Source organism: Bos mutus, chromosome 5 (assembly GCF_027580195.1).
Source record: "Bos mutus isolate GX-2022 chromosome 5, NWIPB_WYAK_1.1, whole genome shotgun sequence".
NCBI classification, from domain to species: Eukaryota; Metazoa; Chordata; class Mammalia; order Artiodactyla; family Bovidae; genus Bos; species Bos mutus.
In genome coordinates this window covers 106,519,284-106,542,219 of record NC_091621.1, presented here as the reverse complement: position 1 = coordinate 106,542,219, position 22,936 = coordinate 106,519,284, and the positions used below count along the sequence as shown (strand labels likewise).

General features: G+C 48.7%; 1 protein-coding gene across 2 annotated transcripts in view; it reads right to left on the bottom strand.

The window, feature by feature from the left end:
* Positions 1-334: 334 nt before the first annotated feature.
* Positions 335-22,936, bottom strand: part of ARFGAP3 (ARF GTPase activating protein 3) — a 51,328-nt gene continuing 28,726 nt past the window's right edge. Inside the window, exons 10-16 of one of the 2 annotated variants that reach the window (XM_005901967.2) lie at positions 19,944-20,072; positions 18,917-19,039; positions 12,333-12,464; positions 8,480-8,603; positions 7,407-7,497; positions 2,600-2,721; positions 335-1,408 (exon numbers count right to left, since the gene is read on the bottom strand). In XM_005901967.2, coding sequence (XP_005902029.1) covers positions 1,391-1,408; positions 2,600-2,721; positions 7,407-7,497; positions 8,480-8,603; positions 12,333-12,464; positions 18,917-19,039; positions 19,944-20,072 — 739 coding nt within the window. In that variant the 3' untranslated portion in view covers positions 335-1,390. Of the gene's footprint in view, positions 1,409-1,434; positions 1,672-2,599; positions 2,722-7,406; positions 7,498-8,479; positions 8,604-12,332; positions 12,465-18,916; positions 19,040-19,943; positions 20,073-22,936 lie in introns of those variants that run through there. The other variant, XM_070371485.1, reaches the window with a different exon arrangement.

The following is a 22,936-nucleotide window of genomic DNA, read 5'->3' as shown; positions in this document are numbered from 1 at the left end:
AAGCTGCTCAGTTGTGTCCGACTCTTTGCGACCCCATGGACTGTAGCCCACCAGGCTCCTCTGTCCATGGAAATCTCCAGGCCAGACTACTGGAGTGGGCAGCCATTCCCTTCTCCAGGGGATCTTCCCGACCCAGGGATCGAACCCAGGTCTTCCACATTGCAGGCAGATTCTATACCATCTGAGCCCCCAGGGTAGCCCCAGACCCACACAGGAAAAACAGATCCATCTGGAATTACATCCTAATCAAATGCACACTAATGTTATACCACGAGCCCTGACTCTAGACTCATCACAAAAACTTTTGTAAAAAAACAAAAAGTAGGGAACGCAATCTGCTGCAACTGTTTATTATATTCAGAAGTCTACAAATTTGAGCTTTTAAGAAAAATTCACAAAATACTCAGTTGAAACCACATATCTGGTTCATCAAATTTCAAATATATTTTACTGTGCTGACCAATATATTCTAATGCTGTCTAAAACACAGCCAAATTATTTTTCATTCATTTGTACACATTCTGTCATTTTTTGAAAACCAAAATTAAGATAAAAAATATTAAGAAAACTATCCAATTACAACTACTGTTTCCCCATAAACTGAAATATTCTCTGTGGGTGTATCTTCTCACCTTATTCATTTTTTACTTCTGTATACCATATTGATTTATAAATGCACTTAGGGAGTTCTCATCTTCCATTTCTTATAAATTCAAACAGTGACACCTTGTCAAAAGATTAATTTGCTTGGCAATGCAGAAGCTTGGGCTGTTAAAAGCACTCACTGAAAATTATTTTTAAATTTATAGATCATATAAAACAAACAATTTCAAAGGGACAGACGTCTTTAGACATTATTTGAAATTACCTTAAGATGTGGAAGTATCGATGAATCAATCTATCAAATTAGACACCAGCTATTTTTGGTCTTTTATTTTTATTCTTTGTTCCCTTTTTAATGAAGTCTGTGTTGTAAGTTTTGTTTCTCCAGGCCCTTCTCATATCAGCTGATTCGGGCAGCCTTTAGCCCATGAGTCTCACCGCAGTGAGACACCCTCCCCTACCCCAGTGAAGAGAGGCCGAGGAGCCCTCGACTCCAGACCTCCTGCTCTTAGAACCAAAGAGTCCAAGGAAATAAAGCAGGGATGTGCATGGATGTGCCAGACAGAAGTAACACAAAACCGAAATTACAATGAAGCTTCTACTATATCAAAAATGAGAATTTCTCAAAAGAAATATTAAAAATCAGCCATGAATACATATATACCACGAGAAAAAGTAGCAAAACAATCTGCCCAAAGCCAGCTGGTCTTCACTGCAGCCTGTGATGTGGTCACTGGTTCACGAAAAGAGGAATTTCTCCAGGAAACACGCACCGAAAACATCAGTGTTAGGAACCGTAGCGATCCTGCAGAGAAAACCAACACGGGAGTCCATCGGCGTCGGCATCGGCTCCGCATTCTCAGTATCCGCGAAACAGATGCCTCGGTGACAGGGGCCCGCGGCCGAGGAAGCGGGAACCGGAGCCCCTGGGCGGCGGGAGGGGCCGTGAGGGGCGCGAGGCCGCGCGGGGGGACAGAGGCACACACGTGGAGTCTGAACCCCGAAATTCTGGGTCAGCTGAGTGGTCTCACCAGGAGCAGCTTAACCTCTGTGCCTCTGCTTCTTCATCTACAAAATGCGGATGATCATCTATAAAGAGGGATGTCACCTCCTTGGAAGGACTGAGGTGGGCCCGGCTGACCTAAGGGACATGTAAGAGCTCTGGGAATTCTAACCCAAGCTTGTGCCGACAGCAGCCGCTGGCCCAGGGCGGAGGAAGCTTCCACAGCAGGGGTGCCTCCCCACCTGGAAGACCCCCCTTAGAGGCATCAGTTCACGCCTATCAGGTCCTGCTCTCTGTGGCTGCGTTTCCCGTTCATAAGTGTCCTAAAATAACTTGATGTAAGCAGGAAGGTTCACGGAATAGCCTTCAGATAATCAGAGCTGGCCTTCACGTGTTATACACAAGTGTGTTCCACCCTCGCCTCATTTAAAAGATTGAAACACACAATCTAAATACTCAACTTGGGGAATAGTTAAATAAATTACATGCATTTTTGCTCAACAGAATGTACTGAATAGCTTCCAAAGAATTTTGAATTACATGCAAATGCTCATAACAAAACATCAGGAAGAAAAAGAGGATATAAAATCACATATATAATATAATCCTTTAACATTTTTAAACAGGTATGCATAGAAATCTAGAATTAGAATAAACCAAAATATTAATGAACGTTTTCCTTGGGAGGTGGGTGGGGTTATGGGCAATTTTTAACTTTGTTCTTATTTATTTTTGTTTTTTAACATAAGAGAAAAGTAGTAATGATCATGACAATTCCTGTAACAATTCCTCTGGAGTCATAAACTAGAAAATTTAAACAAATATGAAATTACAAGTTCTGGTTTTCATGATGTCTTGGGTTACACTGTAGCAAACACATAAATCGAGAATATAAAATCTAATTTTCTAGCAATTAAAGAGTGGTCCAAATCTCATTTTCGAAACTACGAACCCACCACCAAACTCAGTTACCGCAGTCCCCATCTCACTGACCTGAATGGAAGTCATGACTCCGTTAGCAAAGACGGAGAGCTTTCCGGCAACCGACCTCACTCCCTGCTTGAACTGGGCCATGTCGGGAGCTGTGGGCAGCACACTGGTGAGGTTGTAGCTTCCTGCACACAGAGCAGATGCTGGCTTGTCACTCGTCACTCCACCGCAGCAACAGTGCAGCCAGCGTCCAGGGACTGGAGAGCTTGGGGGATGCGCCCCCCGCCCCCAATGCCCACGGGAAGCAGCTGTGGTTAAGGGACAGGACCCGAGGGTGGGTTTCAGTGCCAGCCCCACCATGAACCAGCTGCAAGACCCCACAGTGAGAGAGGATGCGGCATTAGGTCTTAGGACCATTAGGGGCTCAAATACTGGCACTGACACTTCCAAGCTGTGTGTCTTTGGAGAGATTCCTTAGCCTCTCTGGGCCCCCGTTTCCTCCAGGCACTTAACACAAGATCTGACAGGTAAGAACTCGGTACGTGGCAGATGGGCGGACATCAGTAGGTTTTTCGGGCTCAGCATCAGTTCCCCCTCTGGTGAAAGCCCTCCTCCCTTCTTTGTGAGGTCTCTCCCCTGATCCCTCCCGAAACTACGTGTGGATACGTGACCCAGACCTGGCCAATCAGAGGGATTCCCATCTACTCAAGGGAGGGGACCGTCTGCTTGCTCTGGGGTTACTGGTGGGACAGTGAGCTGCTCTAGCTGTCTGTGGCAAGGGCTGCCCCCCTCCCACCCACCCCTCAAGGAGGAGGAGGAGGAAGCCTGTCTCAGAGCAACAAAAGGAGGCTCACCTGGGGAGGCGGCCAGACGGGGAAGGCTCCTGATGGCCAGCTCCCAGGCAGAGGCTGACCCCTCACCTTCACCGAGGCCCGGGTCAGCTGGGTCTCTCTGCTGCCTAGGTTTTGGTTCGTCCCAGCACAGACACGCACACGTGGCCACCAGCCCAAGTGACGCGCGTCCAAGTCATCAGCCATCAAGGGTCTCCGAGCCAACAAGTAGGCTTTGGTGGCGTGCTCTTGCCACTCAGTTGAGATCGGGTGCTGGAGGGGCTCAGAGACTGAGTGACCCCAAACCTGGGGTCCCCCAGGGAGCCAGCCCAGCTGCCCTTGGCTCCACATGTGACCCGTCTACACCTGCCTGCCCCTTAAGCAGAAGCCAGGTATCTTGCCAGGAACTAAATGGAAGATACACGTTTACCTCCAGCACAGGGGCCACCGGGAGAGACCCTGTGTTTCCCACAGTACTGCTCCCACACTGACCACTGGGGGACGGGCCCAGGGGCGGCCGCCTCCCCCTCTCTGCCTCCAGGTGATTTTTTAAAATTTGGTGGCCCTTTGCCATGTCTTCCCATGTGGCTCAGCTAGTAAAGAATCTGCCCACAATGCGGGAGACCTGGGTTCGATCCTTGGGTTGGGAAGATCCCCTGGAGAAGGGAAAGGCTACCCACTCCAATATTCTGGCCTGGAGAATTCCATGGACTGTATAGTCCATGGGGTCGCAAACAGCTGGACACGACTGAGCGACTGGCACTCACTTTACTTGCCGATGACAGAGCGGCAGCCTAGCCCAGGGGCAGGACTTGGGTTCGAAACCCAGCATGGCAGGGCTGCCAGCCTGTGGGATGAGTCTTAGGAGAAGCAAAGAGCTCGTGCGAGACCTGGAGCCCAAAGGGCCCAAGTCACAGCCGCTTTCCAGAGGTCAGCGGAGGTGACCTTGGCACCAGAGCCTCCAGTTACAAGTTTCCTACTCAGCAGCGTTTAAAGGGGAGGGCAAGGCCAAGGTGGGAGGTTTAAGCTGGAACCAGAGCCCCTTGGGTGCACGGACTTCCCTTCGCTCAGGCTGGCGCGACTCCAGTTTGTGCAGCTGAACTGGCCAGTGACCCCACCGCACAGCTGTGACGTGTGACACACACGTTCAGCAAGTCACCAAGCAAAACCTCCCGACGGCCAACTGAGGTCCGTGCTTTGGAGGCTGGCAGACCCCAAGAGGCCAGGTTCCTGGGCTCGGCGAGCCAGAGCCAGGACAGGGGAGGGTGGCTGAGGGGCCTTGCAGGAGCCTCAAGATCCGGGGCAAGGGCAAACACGCTGGGGGTCCCCCTGTGATGCCGGGCAAGTGCGCACAGAGCCTGGACACAGGGTCCTCAGTGCCCTGGCAGTCGCACGGGGCCCTATTCAGACTCAGATGATGGGAATCATTTCTGGAAAGAAATACCCTAGAGGGGCAGGCTGGGTTTGCAGTTTCTTTTGTTCCAGCACTGCTCTCACAGAGCCACCTCTGCTCTGTCATCCGTGTGCTGAGCGGCGACCTCCGAGGCAGTGCCCGGGGATGGCGGGCCCCGGCTGACCCTGCTCTAGAGTGACCACCGTGGCTGCTTGTGTGTGTTCCTCAGCCAGTCCCTCCAAGATCCTGGAAGGGAATGGTGCCCCTGCAAATGCCAGGGTTAAGCCACACCCCCAGGAAGTATTTTTGCTTCACAAGGAGGCATTTCCAGCCTGGAACTGTCTTTCCCTGAACGCTGAAGAGATTATAAAGGTGCCTGTGACCCACCCCGTGTGCTGATACTTCACAGACGGGGAAACAGTCTAAGATAAGGAGCACAGAACACGCTCTTAAAACCAGCGTTTGCCCTTTGTTGAAATGCACTCTAAATAAAGGGGTAAATATTTAATGAGAGTTGTTCAATGAGCTCCCATTTAGAGCAGTTATTAAAGGCATCTGATGAGAGATGCAGAGATGAGAGGGGATTCGTGGTCTGAACCATCTGGGGGATCTGAAATGGAGAGGGGAGTAGGCCCTTGGCCACTGGGGAGGGGATGGGGTCCCTGGGCGGCCTTGCATAACCCCAGGACACCCCCATGGTGACTTCGAGTCCTCAGCGCGGGAGTTGTCTTGGATCCACAAGGGCCAAGAAAATTAATGGACCTTTGTTCTCTGAAAGGGGACAGGAAGGTAAACATAGGCTGGCCAGAGCCCGCCTTCAACAACTGGAAAAGGCTGCTCATTTGATCTCTGAAGGCTTTTTTTTTTTTTAACAAACAATGTTTCAGAGTGAGACTTCCAGTAACTAAAATTACAAAAACACATACAGCTGGGGGTGATTTTCAAACCTGATAGGTTCTCTGGCTGCCCTACCTCCGTGCCAGGGCGCCTGCAAGGAGGCAGGCCTGACCCATGGGTCAGCCGAGCACCCCTCTGCCCGGGGGGTGGGGGGTGGGGCGGCCACACAAGGAAATCTCCCGGAAGAGAGGCCGGGACACCGGAAGTTTACAGATGAGAACGCAGCTTCTCCTGCTGGAGGCCAGAGGGCGGCCCTGCTCTGCCTGTTTCCGGGTCGGTGCTTGGGGGGTAGACTTGGGGGACAGCTAGAACCCTCTCTCCCCTCTCGCCATAGCACAGCAGCCTGGCAGTGCCCGCTGCACCCAGAGGGCCACAGTGGCTCTTGATATGCCCCCCAAACCCCATTGCAGAAGGTCCGAGGTACTGGGGTCTCCGGCCATGGCCTTCTCCCCCCATGGCCTTCTCTATGGCTGCAGGGCCGCCCGTGTGGGTCCCTCCCTGCCCGCGCCCAGCTCCTCCAGGGCTGGAAACGAGGGTGCAGGCAGTGCTGGGCCCTGAAGGCCTTGGAGAGCCCCCTCCCCTGGGCGTTCCTGCTGACGAATGGGCTCCTAAAAGGACCTCAGAGGACCCTGCCCCTGGAAGGTTGGCTGTGACTCAAGAGGGACACTGGCCCTTTCCCTGCCCTCAAGGCCTAACTGAGCAGGACTGGAGCAGACTGACAGCTCAGGGTCAGAGGCCCAAGCAGAGGCGCGTGCTTCTCAATGTTCGTGACGGGCCTGTGCACTGAGGCTCACTACCTGGGGTGCCCAGACATCTCCTCATCTGGGTCTGGATCCTCCTCTCCACCTCCCTGGTTCCAAAGTCCATCTGTCTCCAGGGAAGGCCGAGGCTGGTGGAGTCACCTGTTCCATCTGCCCTGCCTACTCCTGGGGCCTGGGAGGGGCCCCTGGGGGTCTGCCGTGTCCAGATCCCAGGGGGCTCCCATTGATATCTGTCCCAGTGCTTAGGGGGCACTTGATAAAAAGTACCCCACTTATGCCCCAGTACATGCTTGTGAGGCAGGTATTACCCACCCACTTTACAGAGGAGGAGACTGAGGCCGAAGGCAACCTGAAATACTCCAGGATTCACAGTTAGGGAGTGGGTCACGTCACACAAGAGCCCAGGGCTGTCCCCTCCAAGGCTGTAACACCATACAAACTAGATCTCATGTTCACACTATGCTAGGAAACCCACCCATCCCCCCATACCCCCTGCTGCCATGACAACACTTCAGGAAGACAACTTCCTGAAACTGCAGGTAACTTTGGGGAGGTTGCTTAAATGTCATGACCTGACCTCTTCACATGCAAAGCCTGGAACAACAACTTCTGCTCTGCCTCACTGATAGGGGCCGTGTGTGTGTGTGTGTGTGCGCACGCGCGCGTGCTCAGTCCCTTAGTCGTGTCTGACTTCCTGAGACTCCCACAGCCTGCCAGGCTCCTCTGTCCATGAGATTTCCCAGGCAAGAATACTGGAGTGGATTGGATCCACTCCAGGGGATTTTCCTGACCCAGGAATTGAACCCATGACATCTCTTGCATCTCCTACATCGGCAGGCAGGTTCTTTACAACTGCGCCACCTGGGAAGCCCTGGGAGCATCAAATAATGGCTGCCAACAGTCTTGGAAAGGTAAGAAGTCCTATGCAGAGAAGATGGAGGCGCGATGGAGACCAGCCTCATCTCCCACCCGCCTGCCCTGCCTATTACCTGCCGTCTGCTTCCTCTGCTCATCGAACAGGTCAGCTGAGCTGATGGAAGAACTTGCCGAAAGCCTCTCCAGCCGAGCCCTGGCTTCGTACTAGAGGAGAGCAGCAAGAAAAGGAAAATCAGGCTCCAAAATCATGAGCAATTCTGCAGAAAGGATCACTGAGGAGCTATCACGGCGCTGGGGTTCCGCAGTCACAAGTAGACAGATAAATGCCCAAAGCCATGGCCAAGGTCGGTCAGTGGGGGGGAGGCCCAGAGGGAGGGTGACAGTGACGGCTCTGTCTCGGTGCTGCCGCCACCCAGCTGCCAGGAAAGGCCGCTCCACGAGCCTCTCTCCCGACAGCCTTCTGTTATTCGCTGACTGAACTTGAGTGCTGTCCACTTTAAGACAAGGCCACATTTAGGGGGTGGAGAACAACCAGATGTCAGGTCTAAATACTCTCAAAATGCTGGTGGAATTTCTATTGCTACAAAATAAACTCAGTACACCTCAGGAAATAATTCTCTGCGTTATGCAAGAAGCCTAGTGATAACCCGCATCGCTAAGAATTTCATGTAAGCACACGACTACTCCACAAGGAGAAGGGACATTTCAGGCTCCCCATTTCCATTTGAGTCTTACTGTTTAGCCAGACTCCACTGAGATAAGCTCATTAACATCTCTGAGAAAAGAGGCAACAATCTCTCTTCTGAAAATAAATATACCTACCTTCGAGAAACAGCTATATACTACATTTAGCTATGGTTAAGAAAACTACTAAGGACATTACAGGTGTATCAAAAATTCCTGAAATTTATTCAAAAGATATTGAATGGACGGCTATTCAAAGCACTGGGAAAGGAATAAGAGGAAATATAACACAGGCCCTACCTTTCCATCACTCTTCTAGCTGGAGCAGCCAAGTGGGACCACTAGGCAGAAGGACGTGGGTTCGAGTCCTGCCCTGGGGACAGGGGAACCTTGCAGCCTGAGTCCATCTCACTTAGTACCCAGTACCTCCTCCCACTCCTTCCATGCCCCTGGCTTGCTTTCTGCTCTGTGGGGACCACACAGAACCTCTCTGGACACTTACATCAGCTTTGGCTTGCCTTCCAAAGTACATATCTGAAGAAATGGCTTTGACGTTGCCAAACTTCTTCTGGGCCTCATCTGTATTTTCAGCTGGCTCAGAGTCTGGCTTGCGGCGAGTGGTAGGTCTACAGTTAGAAACAGCCAAGGCAGGAATGACATCAGCAAGGTGGTGGAGCAGGAGTTTTTCACATTATCCCCCAGAGAACACTGGTGTGTGTGTGTGTGTGTGTGTGTGTGTGTGTGTGTAATTTGGTTGATTTTTGTTTTTATTTATTTGGCTGCACCAGGTCTTAGCTGCAGCGTGCGAGATCTAGTTCCCCAACCAGGGATTGAACCCACACCCTCAGCAATGAAAGTGCAGAATCCTAACCACTGGATCACCAGGGAATTCCTGAGAATACTGGTTCTGACAATCACCCACAGATGAGCATGCCTTTGTGGGAGTCCAGGAGTCCAGCAGCGAGGTTCCAACACGCTGTTGGAGCAAAAAGAATCCAAGACTGGTTGCACCGAAGAGGTAAGAGGAAGAGTTTCACTTGCTCACGCTATTCCTCCTCCCAGGCAGCGCTGCTCAGGGCCAGGTGGGGTCCACTCGGCCTGCCGTCTCTCCCAGGGGGAAAGGCGCGAGGCGGGTGGCAGGGTGCCCGGTTTCCAAGGATGCCTAGGGCTTCCTCATCCACCCGGAACAGTGAGGGGATCTACCTGGCTGAGAACTCAAAGGCATGCGGATTCTACTAACCACTTCCTGGGCTCCACGGCAGGCCTGCTCACAAACCACTGGGTGCACTTTGCCTGTGGAGCCCCCAGTGGCCCATGGGGCCGCCAGGGCTGACCCATGAACCCTCCCTCCTGCACACGCCCTGGTAAGCGTGCCTGACTCTGGGCTGGCAGAAAAGTACACTGACTTCAACCTTCCAGGGCACCATCCTAGGGGAAGCAAGCAGGAGGCTCTCATCCCTGTGTGTGGGACGGAGAGAAGACAGGCCATCTTAAGACTTCACCCCCCAAAAGGGGTAAGCAGGGAGGAGAGAGTGCATCCATAGAAAAGGCTTGAGAACACCCCAGAGTCTCCAGCAGGGCGGACAGTTGATGGCATTTCTCATCCAAAGCTGAGCAGGAAAGACTGGAAGACGTGATTCCTCCTTCAAATGCAAAGACAGCAACACGACTCCAAGGAACACGAAATGTGATACCACAAGAGGAAACAGTAATTTTCTAGTAACCGACCCCAAATAATTTCCTGACAAAGAATTCAAAATAATTGCTTTAAGGAAGCTGATCAACCTTCTAGCTTCAAGCACAAGCTGGAATCAAGACTGCCGGGGTTTGGGTGGGTGGGTGGGGTGAGGGGGGGTGGGGGAGTGGCGGGGGGAGGTGGGAAATAACAATAACCTTAGATATGCAGATGACACCACCCTATGGCAGAAAGTGAAGAGGAACTAAAGAGCCTCTTGATGAAAGTGAAAGAGGAGAGTGAAAAAGCTGGCTTAAAGCTCAACACTCAGAAAACTAAGATCATAGCATCTGGTCCCATCACTTCATGGGAAATAGATGGGGAAACAGTGGAAACAGTGACAGACTTTATTTTCTTGGGCTATAAAATCACTGCGGATGGTGATTGCAGCCATGAAATTAAAAGACACTTGCTTCTTGGAAGAAAAGCTAAGACCAACCTAGACAGCATATTAAAAATCAGAGACCTTACTTTACTAACAAAGGTCCATATAGTCAAAGGCTATGGTTTTTCCAGCAGTCACATACGGATGTGAGAATTAAAGCTGTGTGCCGAAGAATTGATGCTTTTGAACTGTTGAGTTGGAGAGTCCCTTGGACTGAGAGGAGATCAAACCAGTCAATCCTAAAAGAAATCATCCCTGAATATTCACTGGAAGGACTGATGCTGAAGCTGAAGCTCCAATAATTTGGCCACCTGATGCAAAGAACTGACTCATTGGAAAAGACCCTGATTCTGGGAAAGATTGAAGGCAGAAGGAGAAGGGGATGACAGATGACAAGATGATTGGATGGCATCACCAACTCAATGGACATGAGTTTGAGCAAGCTCCGGGAGTTGGTGATGGACAGGGAGGCCTGATGTACTTCAGCCCATGGGGTCGCAAAGAGTTAGACACAACAGAGTGACTCAACAACAACAACTATATGTGTGTGTGTGTGTGTATCTGAATCACTTTGGTGTACACCAGAAACTAACACCACATCATAAATCAACTGTACTTCAATTTAAAAAAAAAGAAGGAAAGAATATCTTGAAACAAATGAAAATGGAAACACTTATGGGATACAGCAAAAGCAATACTAAGAAGGAAGTTTAATGCCAACAGGTGTATGAAGGGTAATCAACATCAGTAATCATCAGGGAAAGGCAAATCAAAACCTCACACCTGTTAGAACAGCCATTGTCAAGAAGATATGAGATAGGCGCTGGTAAAGATCAGAGAACAGGGAAACTTGGTACAGCAATGGTGGGAAAGGAGATCAGCACAGCCACACGGAAAACAGCACAGAAGTTCATCAGAAAGTTAAAATTGGAACTGCCATCTGCTCCCACTTCTGGGTATAAATCTGAAGGAAACAAAGTCGGTAGCATGAAGAGATCTCTGCAGCCCATGTTCATGGCCAAGGTTTCCAGAGCAGTCAAGTCGTGGAAACAATCTGCATATCTGTCAGTGGGTGAATGGCTAGAGAAAATATTATCCCACACACACAATGGGATAACATTCTGCTATAAAACAGAAGGAAATCCTGCCACTAAACGACAGTAGGGATGAACCTGGGGGACATTACACGAAGTCAGACAGAGAAAGACAGATACTGCATGTTCTCACTTGTGGGTAGAATCTAAAATTTTTTAAAAAAAGGTTGAACTCAAAGAAACAGAAACTAGAACAGTGGTTTCCAAGGAGGTGGGGGAAATGGGTAGACGCTGGTCAGAGGGTACAAACTCTTCATCATTTACAATAAGAAGAGTAAGTTCTGGGGACCCAACATCCTGACTAGTTAATAACCTGTAGTGTTACTTGAACTGTGGGAAGACAGTAGATCTGAAGTGTGCTCAGCACAAAGAACAAAAACAGCCAAAATAGGTTAAACTAATTTGAGGTAAGGCAAATGTATTTCTCATGTATAATGTAAGCACATGCCATTTTACTTTTTAAAAAGCCAACAGCAGTAATTCTGTAAAGGGATTTTAGGCCACTTTAAAAAGCCTGTAAATTCTATTTAGAAAAAAATGAATAAATATCCAAACCACACAACATTTGAAGGAATTCTGCTCCTTAAAATAGGCCTGTAATTTGACTTCAGTTCCACGGATCAATCAGTAAATACTGAGTACGTTGTGACACACACAAAGCACCGCTCCATGCTGCACAGGATACAAATGAGCAGGGCGGCAGTACATCCCAGTCACCGAGGACAATGCCAGGCCACACTTATTGTCCCAGCGTGCTAGGACTGTCCCCCTACACTCCCAGCACTTCCCTGGTTTAGACGACACGTCATTCAGCCCTTCATTCATGATCACCAGAAGCTGGAGACAGTTCTTCGACAGGTAGATGGATAAACAGACTCAACGATAAAGAGGGGTGAACACAGCAACACACACGAGTCTCAAGCGCGCTATGGACTGTTAAAGAAGTCTAACAAAGCCAGGCACTGCTCAACTCCAGGAGACGACCTTCTGGGAAAGGCAAAGCTGTAAGTTCAGGAGACAGACCAGGATACAAAGAATATTCTTGAAATAGTACAACACATTCATTTACTAGGGTTAGAGAATGTCCCTGGAGACGCATGTCGAGTCACAGTTTACAGTCCCACCCCTCTGGGGTCCGTACCTGTCTGTATAGCCTGTGTTTTTCGGAATTGGGTCAGTGTCTTTGATGGTCTCTTTCTTCCAATAGGAATCTGAACTGTCATCCCAGCTAGAGAAAGAACTGCTCCTCAGCTCCATGGGCTCGTCAAAGAACCTGTATGGGAGAGAGCAGAAGAGAGACTTTGGAGGACCTTATTGATGTCCACTCACATTGGGTACATGGGGACTGCACTTCCCAGACCCCCCCCCCTTGAAGCTGGGGGCGGCCGTGTGCAACAGGAGCAGACACGAGGCGAATCACTCCCAAGGCCTTTCGGGTGCCCAGTCCTCTCTTCCCTCCCGAGTGGAAGGGGTCGTGTTTTCCAGGTGCTGTAGCTTCAGACAGGTGACACCACCATCCAGCTGGACAATCAAGGTGCCACCAGAAGGACAGATCATCTATATCCTTAGCTGACTTCAGTGAACAAAGAAATAAACCATCACTGCGCTAAACCCTTAAGATCTGGGGTTGAGGGGGGCGGCGGTTGGTATTTATCACTGCAGCATAACCTAGCCTATCCCAACAGCCCAGGACATCCTTGGGGGTTACCTGACTATAGGCTGGTCATGCATGATGCTTCAGGAGGGTTTCCCTGATGGTTCAGTAGGTAAAGAATCTGCCTGTAATGCAGGAGACCCAGGTTCAATCCCTGGGTGGAGAAGATCCCCTGGAGAAGGAAACAGTGACCCACTCCAGTATTCTTGCCTGGAAAACCCCATGGAAAGAGGAGCCTGGCGGGCTATAGTCCATGGGGTTGCAAAGAGTTGGACATGATTTAGCAACTAAACCACCATCAATGCTTCAGGACCTGGAGAACTGACCCCATTCTAGGAGTCCCTTGTTGGTAACCCTGCCATGTTAGCCCCGGATAAGACATCACTCCTAACAGAAATCACCACTTAGTATTAGTCAGTCAGTTCAGTCGCTCAGTCGTGTCCGACTCTTTGCGACCCCATGAATCGAAGCACGCCAGGCCTCCCTGTCCATCACCAACTCCCGGAGTTCACCCAAACTCATGTCCATCGAGTCGGTGATGCCATCCAGCCATCTCATCCTCTGTCGTCCCCTTTTCCTTCTGCCCCCAATCCCTCCCAGCATCAGAGTCTTTTCCAATGAGTCAACTCTTCGCATGAGGTGGCCAAAGTATTGGAGTTTCAGCTTCAGCATCAGTCCTTCCAATGAACACCCAGGACTGATCTCCTTTAGGATGGACTGATTGGATCTCCTTGCAGTCCAAGGGACTCTCAGAAGTCTTCTCCAACACCACAGTTCAAAAGCATCAATTCTTCGGCGCTCAGCCATCTTCACAGTCCAACTCTCACATCCATACATGACCACTGGAAAAACCATAGCCTTGACTAGACGGACCTTTGCTGCAAAGTAATGTCTCTGCTTTTGAATATGCTATCTAGGTTGGTCATAACTTTCCTTCCAAGGAGTAAGCGTCTTTTAATTTCATGGCATAAGTGATGCTAATTGGCCTCATTCTGGAGTCAGATGCAGAGCTACGATTGTTGATCACTGGACCATCACGCAGATGCTCTTTCAGACTGGAGCCGGAAGTGGACTTGTTAAGTGTCTCAAAGGGGACGCTGGCCTGCTGGGTCAGTTTACACTCTCGTTAGCTGATCATCATTGAGCAGGAAGTGGCTCAGAGAGCAAAACTCAATGGCAGATTCAGGTCCTATGTCGGGGGAGAAAGATCTTTGACGGAGAGCAGCAGGCTCTGCCTGGGACAGGACAGAAATAGACTGGTGAGGGGATGTGCCAGAGACGTACTCAGAAGTGACTGGGCCATCTCAGAATTAGTGACAGCTTAGGATTGGAAAAAAACCCAGCCAGACCCGCACTCCTTATAAAGGTGGTTCAAGAAGTTCAGAAGAGAGATGCATATTCTAATGCTTAGGTCTCAGGAAAGGAAGGAGGATGAAGGAGGATGCAGAGACTTTAGAGATGTTGCCAAGATGTTTCTGGAGGGTAAGAACAGAAGCGCGCATGGGAGGCAAGTGAGGGCCAAACTCCGAGGGCACGAGGAGTCATCCAGAGATGAGCTAAGATGGGAGGGTGGTGGTGGAATAAAACTGAATGTACTCTTTTTTCCTTGCAGGAAACAAACAAACAAACAACAATAACAACAAAAGGAGGGTGGATAAATCTGCTGTTTGAAGCAGTTGGTATGGCCTTATATGAATGATTGAAAAAAAAAAGCAGAATTTCCAAACGTGGTTTCCGCATTCTCTGGCAAGGAGGTCATTAACAACAAATCTTGTTACACCAGCCTTCTCTCTCCAGGAAGGAAAACCTGCTGTGTTCAAAGTGTATCTGGATTTCAGCTAGAAGCTGAGCAGGCTCTGCTCGGAGGAACAGGAACAACCAACCCCTCCTCACCTGGAAAAGTGAAGTCGCTCAGTCGTGTCCGACTCTTTGCAATCCCCTGGACTGTAGCCCACCAGGCTCCTCCCTCCATGGGATTCTCCAGGCAAGAGTACTGGAGTGGGTTGCCATTTCCTTCTCCAGGGGATCTTCCCAACCCAGGGATGTAACCCGCGTCTCCCGCATTCCAGGCAGACGCTTTAACCTCTGAGCCACCAGGGAAGCCCTCCAAATGTTCAAGGACATATTTGTGAGGGTCCCAGTGAAAGAATGAAGACTGATCCAATCAGGAATTTAAAACTACTTAATAAGCATCTGTGAGGGACCAGGCCCTGGTGGAGGGAGGAGACATGCTCAGTCCCTGCCCGGATGGGGCTGGCCGATCTGAGCTCAGAAACCCGATCTGAGCTCAGAAACCCAGGGCGACAACATGGACGCCCAAGGCAGTGTTTCTCAGGGAGCGGCCCTGGGACTGAAGGACGAGGAATGCCGAGGGGCTGCATGGTCCCCCAGAGGCTCTGGGCTTAGGGGTGGGGGTGAGGACTGAATGGCGGTGGGTAGAACTTCCAGGCCCTTCACAAGTCTTAAGTACTGGGACTTGGGGTTTTTTGAATTTAGTGTCACTCTAAGGAAACATTCTTCATCCATGTAAGCCAAAGTGCTTATCCTGGAATATAGGGGCATCAGATTTTTTTTGTTTTTAATGGCTGGATAATTCAAGAATCAGAAGGAGAGAGAAAGCCATTCTGCTAGCTCCCTGCTGATCAGCCACTGGATCTACATGTTCTACTGTGTTCTCCAAGCTAGGGAGGGGGTGGGGGGCAGGGAGGGTGGTGGGGGCTCTTCCCACGGTTCACCAGTGAGGCTCCCTGAGCTCTGACCCAGGGCACAGTGTGGGTTCTGTCACCCCATCCTCCCCCAGCAAGTTGCTACCTGCTTCCCACAGCTTCCTCAGAAACGCAAGTCCCCCCGGATCCCCAAGGCCTGATTGACTTTTTTTTTTTTTTTGGCCACATGACTTACGGGATCTCAGTTCCCCAGCCAAGGACTGAATCCAGGGCCACGGCAGTGAAAGCACTGAGTCCTAACCACTGGCTCGCCAGGGAATTGCTTTATTGATTTTCTAATGTTTTGACTTCTAGATCCCAATTCTTAATGCTTTTCACTTATGTTTTTCTCCCTCTCACTCTGGTTTCACTCAACCTGAAAACATTCCTTACATAGGCTTCCCCGGGGGCACTAGTGGGAGAGAACCTGCGATGTAGGAGACATTGGTTGGATCCTTACTCAATTTAGGATAGGCAGCTGTAGACAGCTGCCTCTTCCACTGAAGGCCACGCTGGCTTTGTAAGGCTGAACTAATTGTTCTAGTTTCATTATTTTGTACTCAGTATATAATTACATTGTTTATATCCTGGAAATAATGGAACTCAAAAAAAAAAAAAGCCCAAAGATACGGCTGGACTCATTTTTAATAGAAACAGCACTCTTTTATAATTCAATAGTATTCAAGTTCTAATGGGGTAATGAATAATTTGGAAGCAGTGAGAGCTCTTCATGGAAACGCCCGCTTTCCCAGAGGCCATGTTTACCCGGCTTCATCTGCCAAAGTAAGGATTGTTCTACCCGCAGTGGTTATGACCGAGGAGGACCAGCTTTGACGTTCCCATCAGCCAAGCTGCAGGTGAAGACAAACAACACCGAGGTCTCTGGCAGGAATCCAGCCAGTGTGGTCAATATAAAAACACCATCTGCTCCCCGGTTTCAAACCGTAAATAACTGCTCTGTAGAAACGGAGGCCTTTCGGGCTGACTCTCAGGACTAAGCTTGCGGAGAGAAAGGCTGACGGGATTCCCGAAGCTCCTGACAGGTGGATGGAGCCCCCCAGGAAGGAGCCAGGCAGTGGCCTGGGGTGGGCGAGGCTCCCCAACAGCTTCCCAGGGGGCATCCTCAGTCGCAGCCCCCTCTCCTTCCAACTCCGCGCCACTGGTGGAGCTGGAAACCCTACAGTCTCTGCAGGAGCCATAATGAGCAGTGAAAGAATCAAACAGGCTTTTGTGGAGAAGCCACATGGGTGAGCGTAGACCCTGCACCACCGGGAGTTTCCCCAACACAGATGTACTCCCTCATCTAAAGTGATCTGACACGTAGGCAGCCTTCAAATCAAGCTAGAGGTTTAATTCTATCTTGTAGAAAATGTATTTTAGTATTTTAAAAGGCATGATTTGGGGGGCTGCCCTGGCGGTCCAGTGGCTAAGACTCCGCAATCCCAGTGCAGGGGGCCTGGGTTCGATCCCTGCTTGGGGAACGAGATCCCGCATGCCACACCTATTAATAAAAGATCCTGCAGGCTGCAGCTAAGACCTGGCACTGCCAAATTAATTAATTAATTATTTTAAAAAGGCATGATTTGGGAGTTACCTCCAATTAACCTGAAATACAGGTTACTCACAGGAAAAGTGAAAGTGAAAGTCACTGAGTCATGTCCGACTCTTTGTGACCCCACGGACTATGCAGTCCATGGAATTCTCTAGGCCAGGATACTGGAGTGGGTAGCCTTTCCCTTCTCCAGGGGATCTTCCCAATCCAGGGATCGAACCCAGGTTTCCCACTTTGCAGGCGGATTCTTTACCAGCTGAGCCACAAGGGAAGCCCAAGAATACTGGAGTGGGTAGCCTATCCCTTTTCCAGCTGGTCTTCCCGACCCAGGAATCGAACCGGGGTCTTCTGCATTGCAGGCAGATTCTTTACCAACTGAGCTCCCAGGAAAGCCTGAGAGGCAAACACAAAATCACCCTGTCTGTGAAAGCACTGATGGGGAACACCTCTAAACTACTTTTTTTCTGGTAAAAATCTGGACTTGAAGCAATTTGAAGTGACGCTAACTGAATGATTTAAAGACAGTTCTCTGTGTTATAATTCCTTACCTGTGAACTTTGATAGGAAAATACAGAATTTCAGAATTAGAGCCTAATTAGTTAACATACATTTCTATCTGTTATGCATATGCAACTGCTTCTAAGCTGTGTAATTGCCAGTCGACAGTGATGCCCTCTGAGATGTGAGTGAGGGGGCCTCCTGTAAGGACTGCCCACACTGACGGGCACACGGTCGACCTTCCCAAAGCCCACACCTGAAGGTGGCCCTCCACATGGTTAACTTAAGTGTACGACAATAGTAATTAAGCATTCAGATTGAGTCACTTGAACTGAGTCTCCTGAACTGAGTTTCTATATAAAAATAACAGCTAAACATGACGTGAATAACAGTGAAGCCACAATGCCCCGTGTGCGTTCATTCATTAAGCCCTCACGCCACACTGAGAGGCTGCCACTGCTGGTGTCGCTCCCTCACAGATAAGAGGCGGCGGCACGGGAGGCTGGACGGGCAGCCAAGGTCACACGGTCATTAAGTGGTGGGGCCAGGACCCACGTCCAGGCCGCCCGCGTCCCAGCCGGTGCCCACTTCCTGACGCCCCTGGTTTACCTGGTGGCTGTTCAGCAGGCCTCCCCCGCCCTGGTGCTGATCAGGTTCTTGGAGGAACCGCACAGAGTGAGTCAATTCAAGTTAAACTTGTTCTCGGTCTCTGCGGGCGGCTTGAACCTGAACCTCGGCCTCTCCACGGTCGCTTCACACTGGAGTTAGGTAACCTGTCCTTGTCGGAGGGTGAGGGCTGAAGGATGGGGCCTAGGCTTTATCCTGGGAACCCCTCAGATGGCAACAGTGTTTTTCATTCATACATAAACACACACAAATAGCATTCATTTAAAATTCTATATCCTGCCAATCGGGGACTCCAGAAGCCAGTGGTATGAAAACAAAAGAATCTGCGAAAGGCGCAGCTGGGAAATATTCCAACTGTTGGAATAAGACTAAACGACTTAACATATATCTTCGGGGTTTTGTGTATTTCTCCAATTTCACATTTTAGATAAATACAACTTTCCCACCTCTGATTTTAATTCCTGGCTGCTGATTTTATTTTCAAACATTTCAATGTTAGCAAATATCATCCACTAAAGAAGGGCACCCCAATTTTTTCCCAAAGGACATCCTTGACTCCAGCTGAAGCTGAAGAAAAACAATGAAGAAAACTTAATTGTATTTGCTCCTAATGTAAAAACCCCTAAAACTAGTAAGTCTGTATTGATCTTTCCAAAACAATACTTTCAGGATGATTTTTAACAGGTTACCTGGAGCTGGATGTAAAATAGGAGTCATCACTGTCATCACCATACTTTTTTCTCGGTTTCGCTGTGATTGGTGTTTCCTGTTCAATGGTCTGCATGTCTGAAGTCACTGAATGTGAAATACCACTTTAGAAAATAGAGAATAAGATGGAAAAAAAAAATATTAGTTCATGAAGATACGTGTGTTCATCAAAGAATGCCTTTAATTTATACTCTCAACAAAAATATACTTTATTTGGGGGGTTACAAACATGAACAATAGAAAAATATTTTTGTGGTACAAGTGCTAAAAAATACTGGACCTTAGTGGGGGCTGTAACTAATTATAGAAAATACAGTCATATAGGAAAGTTACGTTTATGGCATCCACTTAATGACAATCAGACCTATTTCATTGAATCTAATAATCAAATTTGGAATTTTCTGTAGTGTCGTAAACACAGCTGTCCCTTGGTATCTGAGGGGGACTGGTTCCATGACCCCAGCCAACAAAAACAATCCTCAGGGACACATAATGTTTCAAGGCAGAGGCCCGACGTGTCCCCTTTGCTTGGCAAAGTAAGGAAGCTATCCTTCTCTACTTCACCCCCGCAAAAAATCCTTACTACTCCTTCGTATTTTAAATCATTTCTAGTTACTAATAACACCAAACTCAATGTAAGTGCTACACCTGTTGTTATTTAGTTGCTAAGTTGTGTCTCTTTGCTGATACCACAGAAATGCTATATAAATAATTGTAAAAACAATGTAAATCATTGTCCTTAAGTATAGTACATGCAGAAAATTTTGTTTTGCTTCCTGGAACTTTCTGGAATTCTCCCTATCCCAGTATATTCAAATCCCAGATTGGTTGAGTCTGCAAAGGCAGAACCCCTAGACAGAGAGCGCTGAGGGCCGACTGTATTAGAGCACAACAACTGAAGGACGTGAACAAGGAGAAGACATTCCTGAAATGGAAATTAACAAGGAAAGTCCACGTGTGATTAGCAAATTAGCTTAAATTGTGAAATCCAAGAAAGCAGAGTCTTACCTTCTGCTATTTCCGAATCCCATGCCAAGTCTCTCTGATTCTGCCTTTTTCTTGCCACTCATGTTCATCTTTTCATCTTTCTTCATCTGAATTTCAAGATCTTTATAGGCTAATCGTAATGATGAAACGCTGCCAGGAAAACCGAATGCTCCTTAACTTAGCGCTAATTCTGTGCTCTTAAGTTAAAATACCAACAGTGTTAAACATGTCACATGCTGTTAGCTTGCTGCGGCTTTCCATGATTAATGATTCTAAAGGCAAGCTGGCATTTTTTGCATAAAGATTTCTTTTGAGTAGATGCTCAAGAAAAGGCGCATGCCCCTATTGCTGCTGCTAAGTCAATTCAGTTGTGTCCGACTCTGTGCAACCCATGGACAGCAGCCCACCAGACTCCTCTGTCCATGGGATTCTTCAGGCAAGAATACTGGAGTGGGTTGCCATGCCCTCTTCCCGGGGATCTTCCCAACCCAGGGATCAAACCCAGGCCTCCAGCATTGCAGGCGGATTCTTTACCATCTGAACCACCAGGGAAGCTCAAGAATACTGGAGTGGGTAGCCCATCCATTTTCCAGGGGATCTTTCCGACCCAGGGATCAAACCCGAGTCTCCCAAATTGCAGGCGGATTCTTTGCTGGCTGAGCTACCAGGGAAGTCCAAATATATAGGGAATGACTCCAATATTCTTGCCTGGAGAATTCCATGCACAGAGGAGCCTGGCGGGCTACAGTCCATGGGGTCGCAAAGAGTTGGACACGACTGAGTGACTAACACTTTCACTTTTCATATATATATATAAATATATTTGACTTAACAGATACATTAAGAAGGCATTACTGCATTGCAAAAGAATTCTTCAGTTTACAAGAAAATTTCCCATAGGGTTTCTCTCTCTTTTTTAAAAAACTATTTATTTGGCTGCAATGGGTCTTAGCTGCGGCACACAGGATCTCTAGCTGCAGCGTGTGGGATGTAGTTTCCTGACCAGGGATCGAACCCAGGCTGCCTAGCATCGAGAACACGGAGTCTCAGCCACTGGACCATTAGGGAAGTCCCCCACAAGGTCTCTTTATGGAACCAGGCTCTGAGAGAATTCAAAATGGAGCTGCCATTCCTGTCAACAGTTTCCTCTGCACCACCAGATACTCATCACCCATCTACAGATACGTGTGACAAATAACGCACCCAGCGGGGGGGAGGGAGGGGAGAGGAATGAAACACTGTCCCTTACTTCTACGTTTCCAAAAATGCTATATATACTTACTTTCTTATGAAGAAAACCAGGCCTATATTCACAAGAGTATATTATCATATTAGTAAATAGCAACAAAATTTCAGGGACTTGAAAAATGATATACCTACATTATCAAGATTTCTAAGATACTGTGCATTTCAGAAAATTATATAAAATGTCACAAATTCCTCATGAGAACGGTACTATATAAACTCCCTAATAATATAAATACATTTCTCTGTAGTGAAAGGAAGTGATAACAGAACTTCTTACTAGGAGAAGATAATCTTGCTTTTGCTGTTTCCCTTCTTAACGAGTCACGCAGGATTCCTATTCTGGTTTTCTTGTTGCTTATACATGTGCTGCTCCCGCTAGACATTTCTTTACAGCAAGAACATTGTTTAACACAAGCTGGCATTAAAGAAATGGATGCCTTCATTCTTTTTATATTTAATTTGGCGGTGCCAGGTCTTAGTAGCGGCACACAGGATCCGCAGTTGCCATATGTGAATTCTTAGTTGCGGCGTGTGAGATCTATTCTCTGACCAGGGATGGAACTCAGGCCCCTTTCATTGGCAACTTGGAGTCTTAACTACTGGACCACCAGGGGAGTCCCTCTATTCTGGTTTAATGCGGCCATTTGCTTTCTTACTGATATTCCGTCAGATGAGGGAATGGTAACACATCTACCGTTTGCCCCCCACCCCCACCCCCAGCCAAATTGTACTCGATGGAGGAAAATAAGCAATCTTCTTTCAAATATAATTTTGGGGAGAAAACAGTAGATCTGTTTAAAATCACAAAAAGCTATAACTGTGGTAACAGTCTTCTGGAGATGAATGGATTGGGATGAAGAATTTCAAGAGAGTATGAGATGGGGAAGTTTTCTCTTTTGGGGTACCTGCCGTGGAACTGGTGCTATCGCTCACTAAAAGCATGCACTTCAGCATGCAGGCTCCGGAAGCACTAACAGAACAAAGAAGCTGGGACTCCCCGCTTCTCAGACCTAGAGGAGCCCTTCCAGGACCGGCATGGAGGAGGGCTGGCCACGACCTCAGGACTCAGGGAGAGCCCAGGAGCAGCTCCTGGCTCCTCTCTCTCTCCTACCAGCTGTGCGCACAGACCTCTCTGAGGACGAAATGCCCGGTAAGGATGAGGCTGCGGCCCGGATAGTTTAGTTCACACTCAGAACACACAGGAATAATCGATACTGCTCCTGACAGCTGACTGAACTAACTTTATTACGGCCATTTTAAGAAATGAAGTTGCAGAAGACTAGCATGAAGTGCGGGCACTCCTGGGGACTTCCCTGGTGGCCCAGCGGCTAAGACTCTGCACTCCTAATGCAGGTGGCCTGGCTTCGATCTCTGGTTGAGGAACTAAGATCCCACGTGCCGCAGCTAAGACCCAGTGCAGACAAATAAATACATTGTTGTTTAGCCGCTAAGTTGTCTCAACTGTTTTGCAACCCCATGGACTGTAGCCCACCAGGCTCCTCTATCCATGGGATTCTCCAGGCAAAATACTGGAGTGGGTTGCCATTTCCTTCTCCGGGCGATCTTCCAGACCCAGGGTCTGAACCTGCATCTCCAGCATTGCAGGAAGATTCTTTACCACTGAGCCACCAGGGAAGCCCCAAATAAATAAGTAAATATTAAAAAGTAAATAAACAAACAAAGCCTGGGTACTTTCTCACAGCTGGCACAGCACTGGTTTGGTGAAACTGAGCTGTGATGTGTCTGAGCACAGGGTGGTGGTCAGG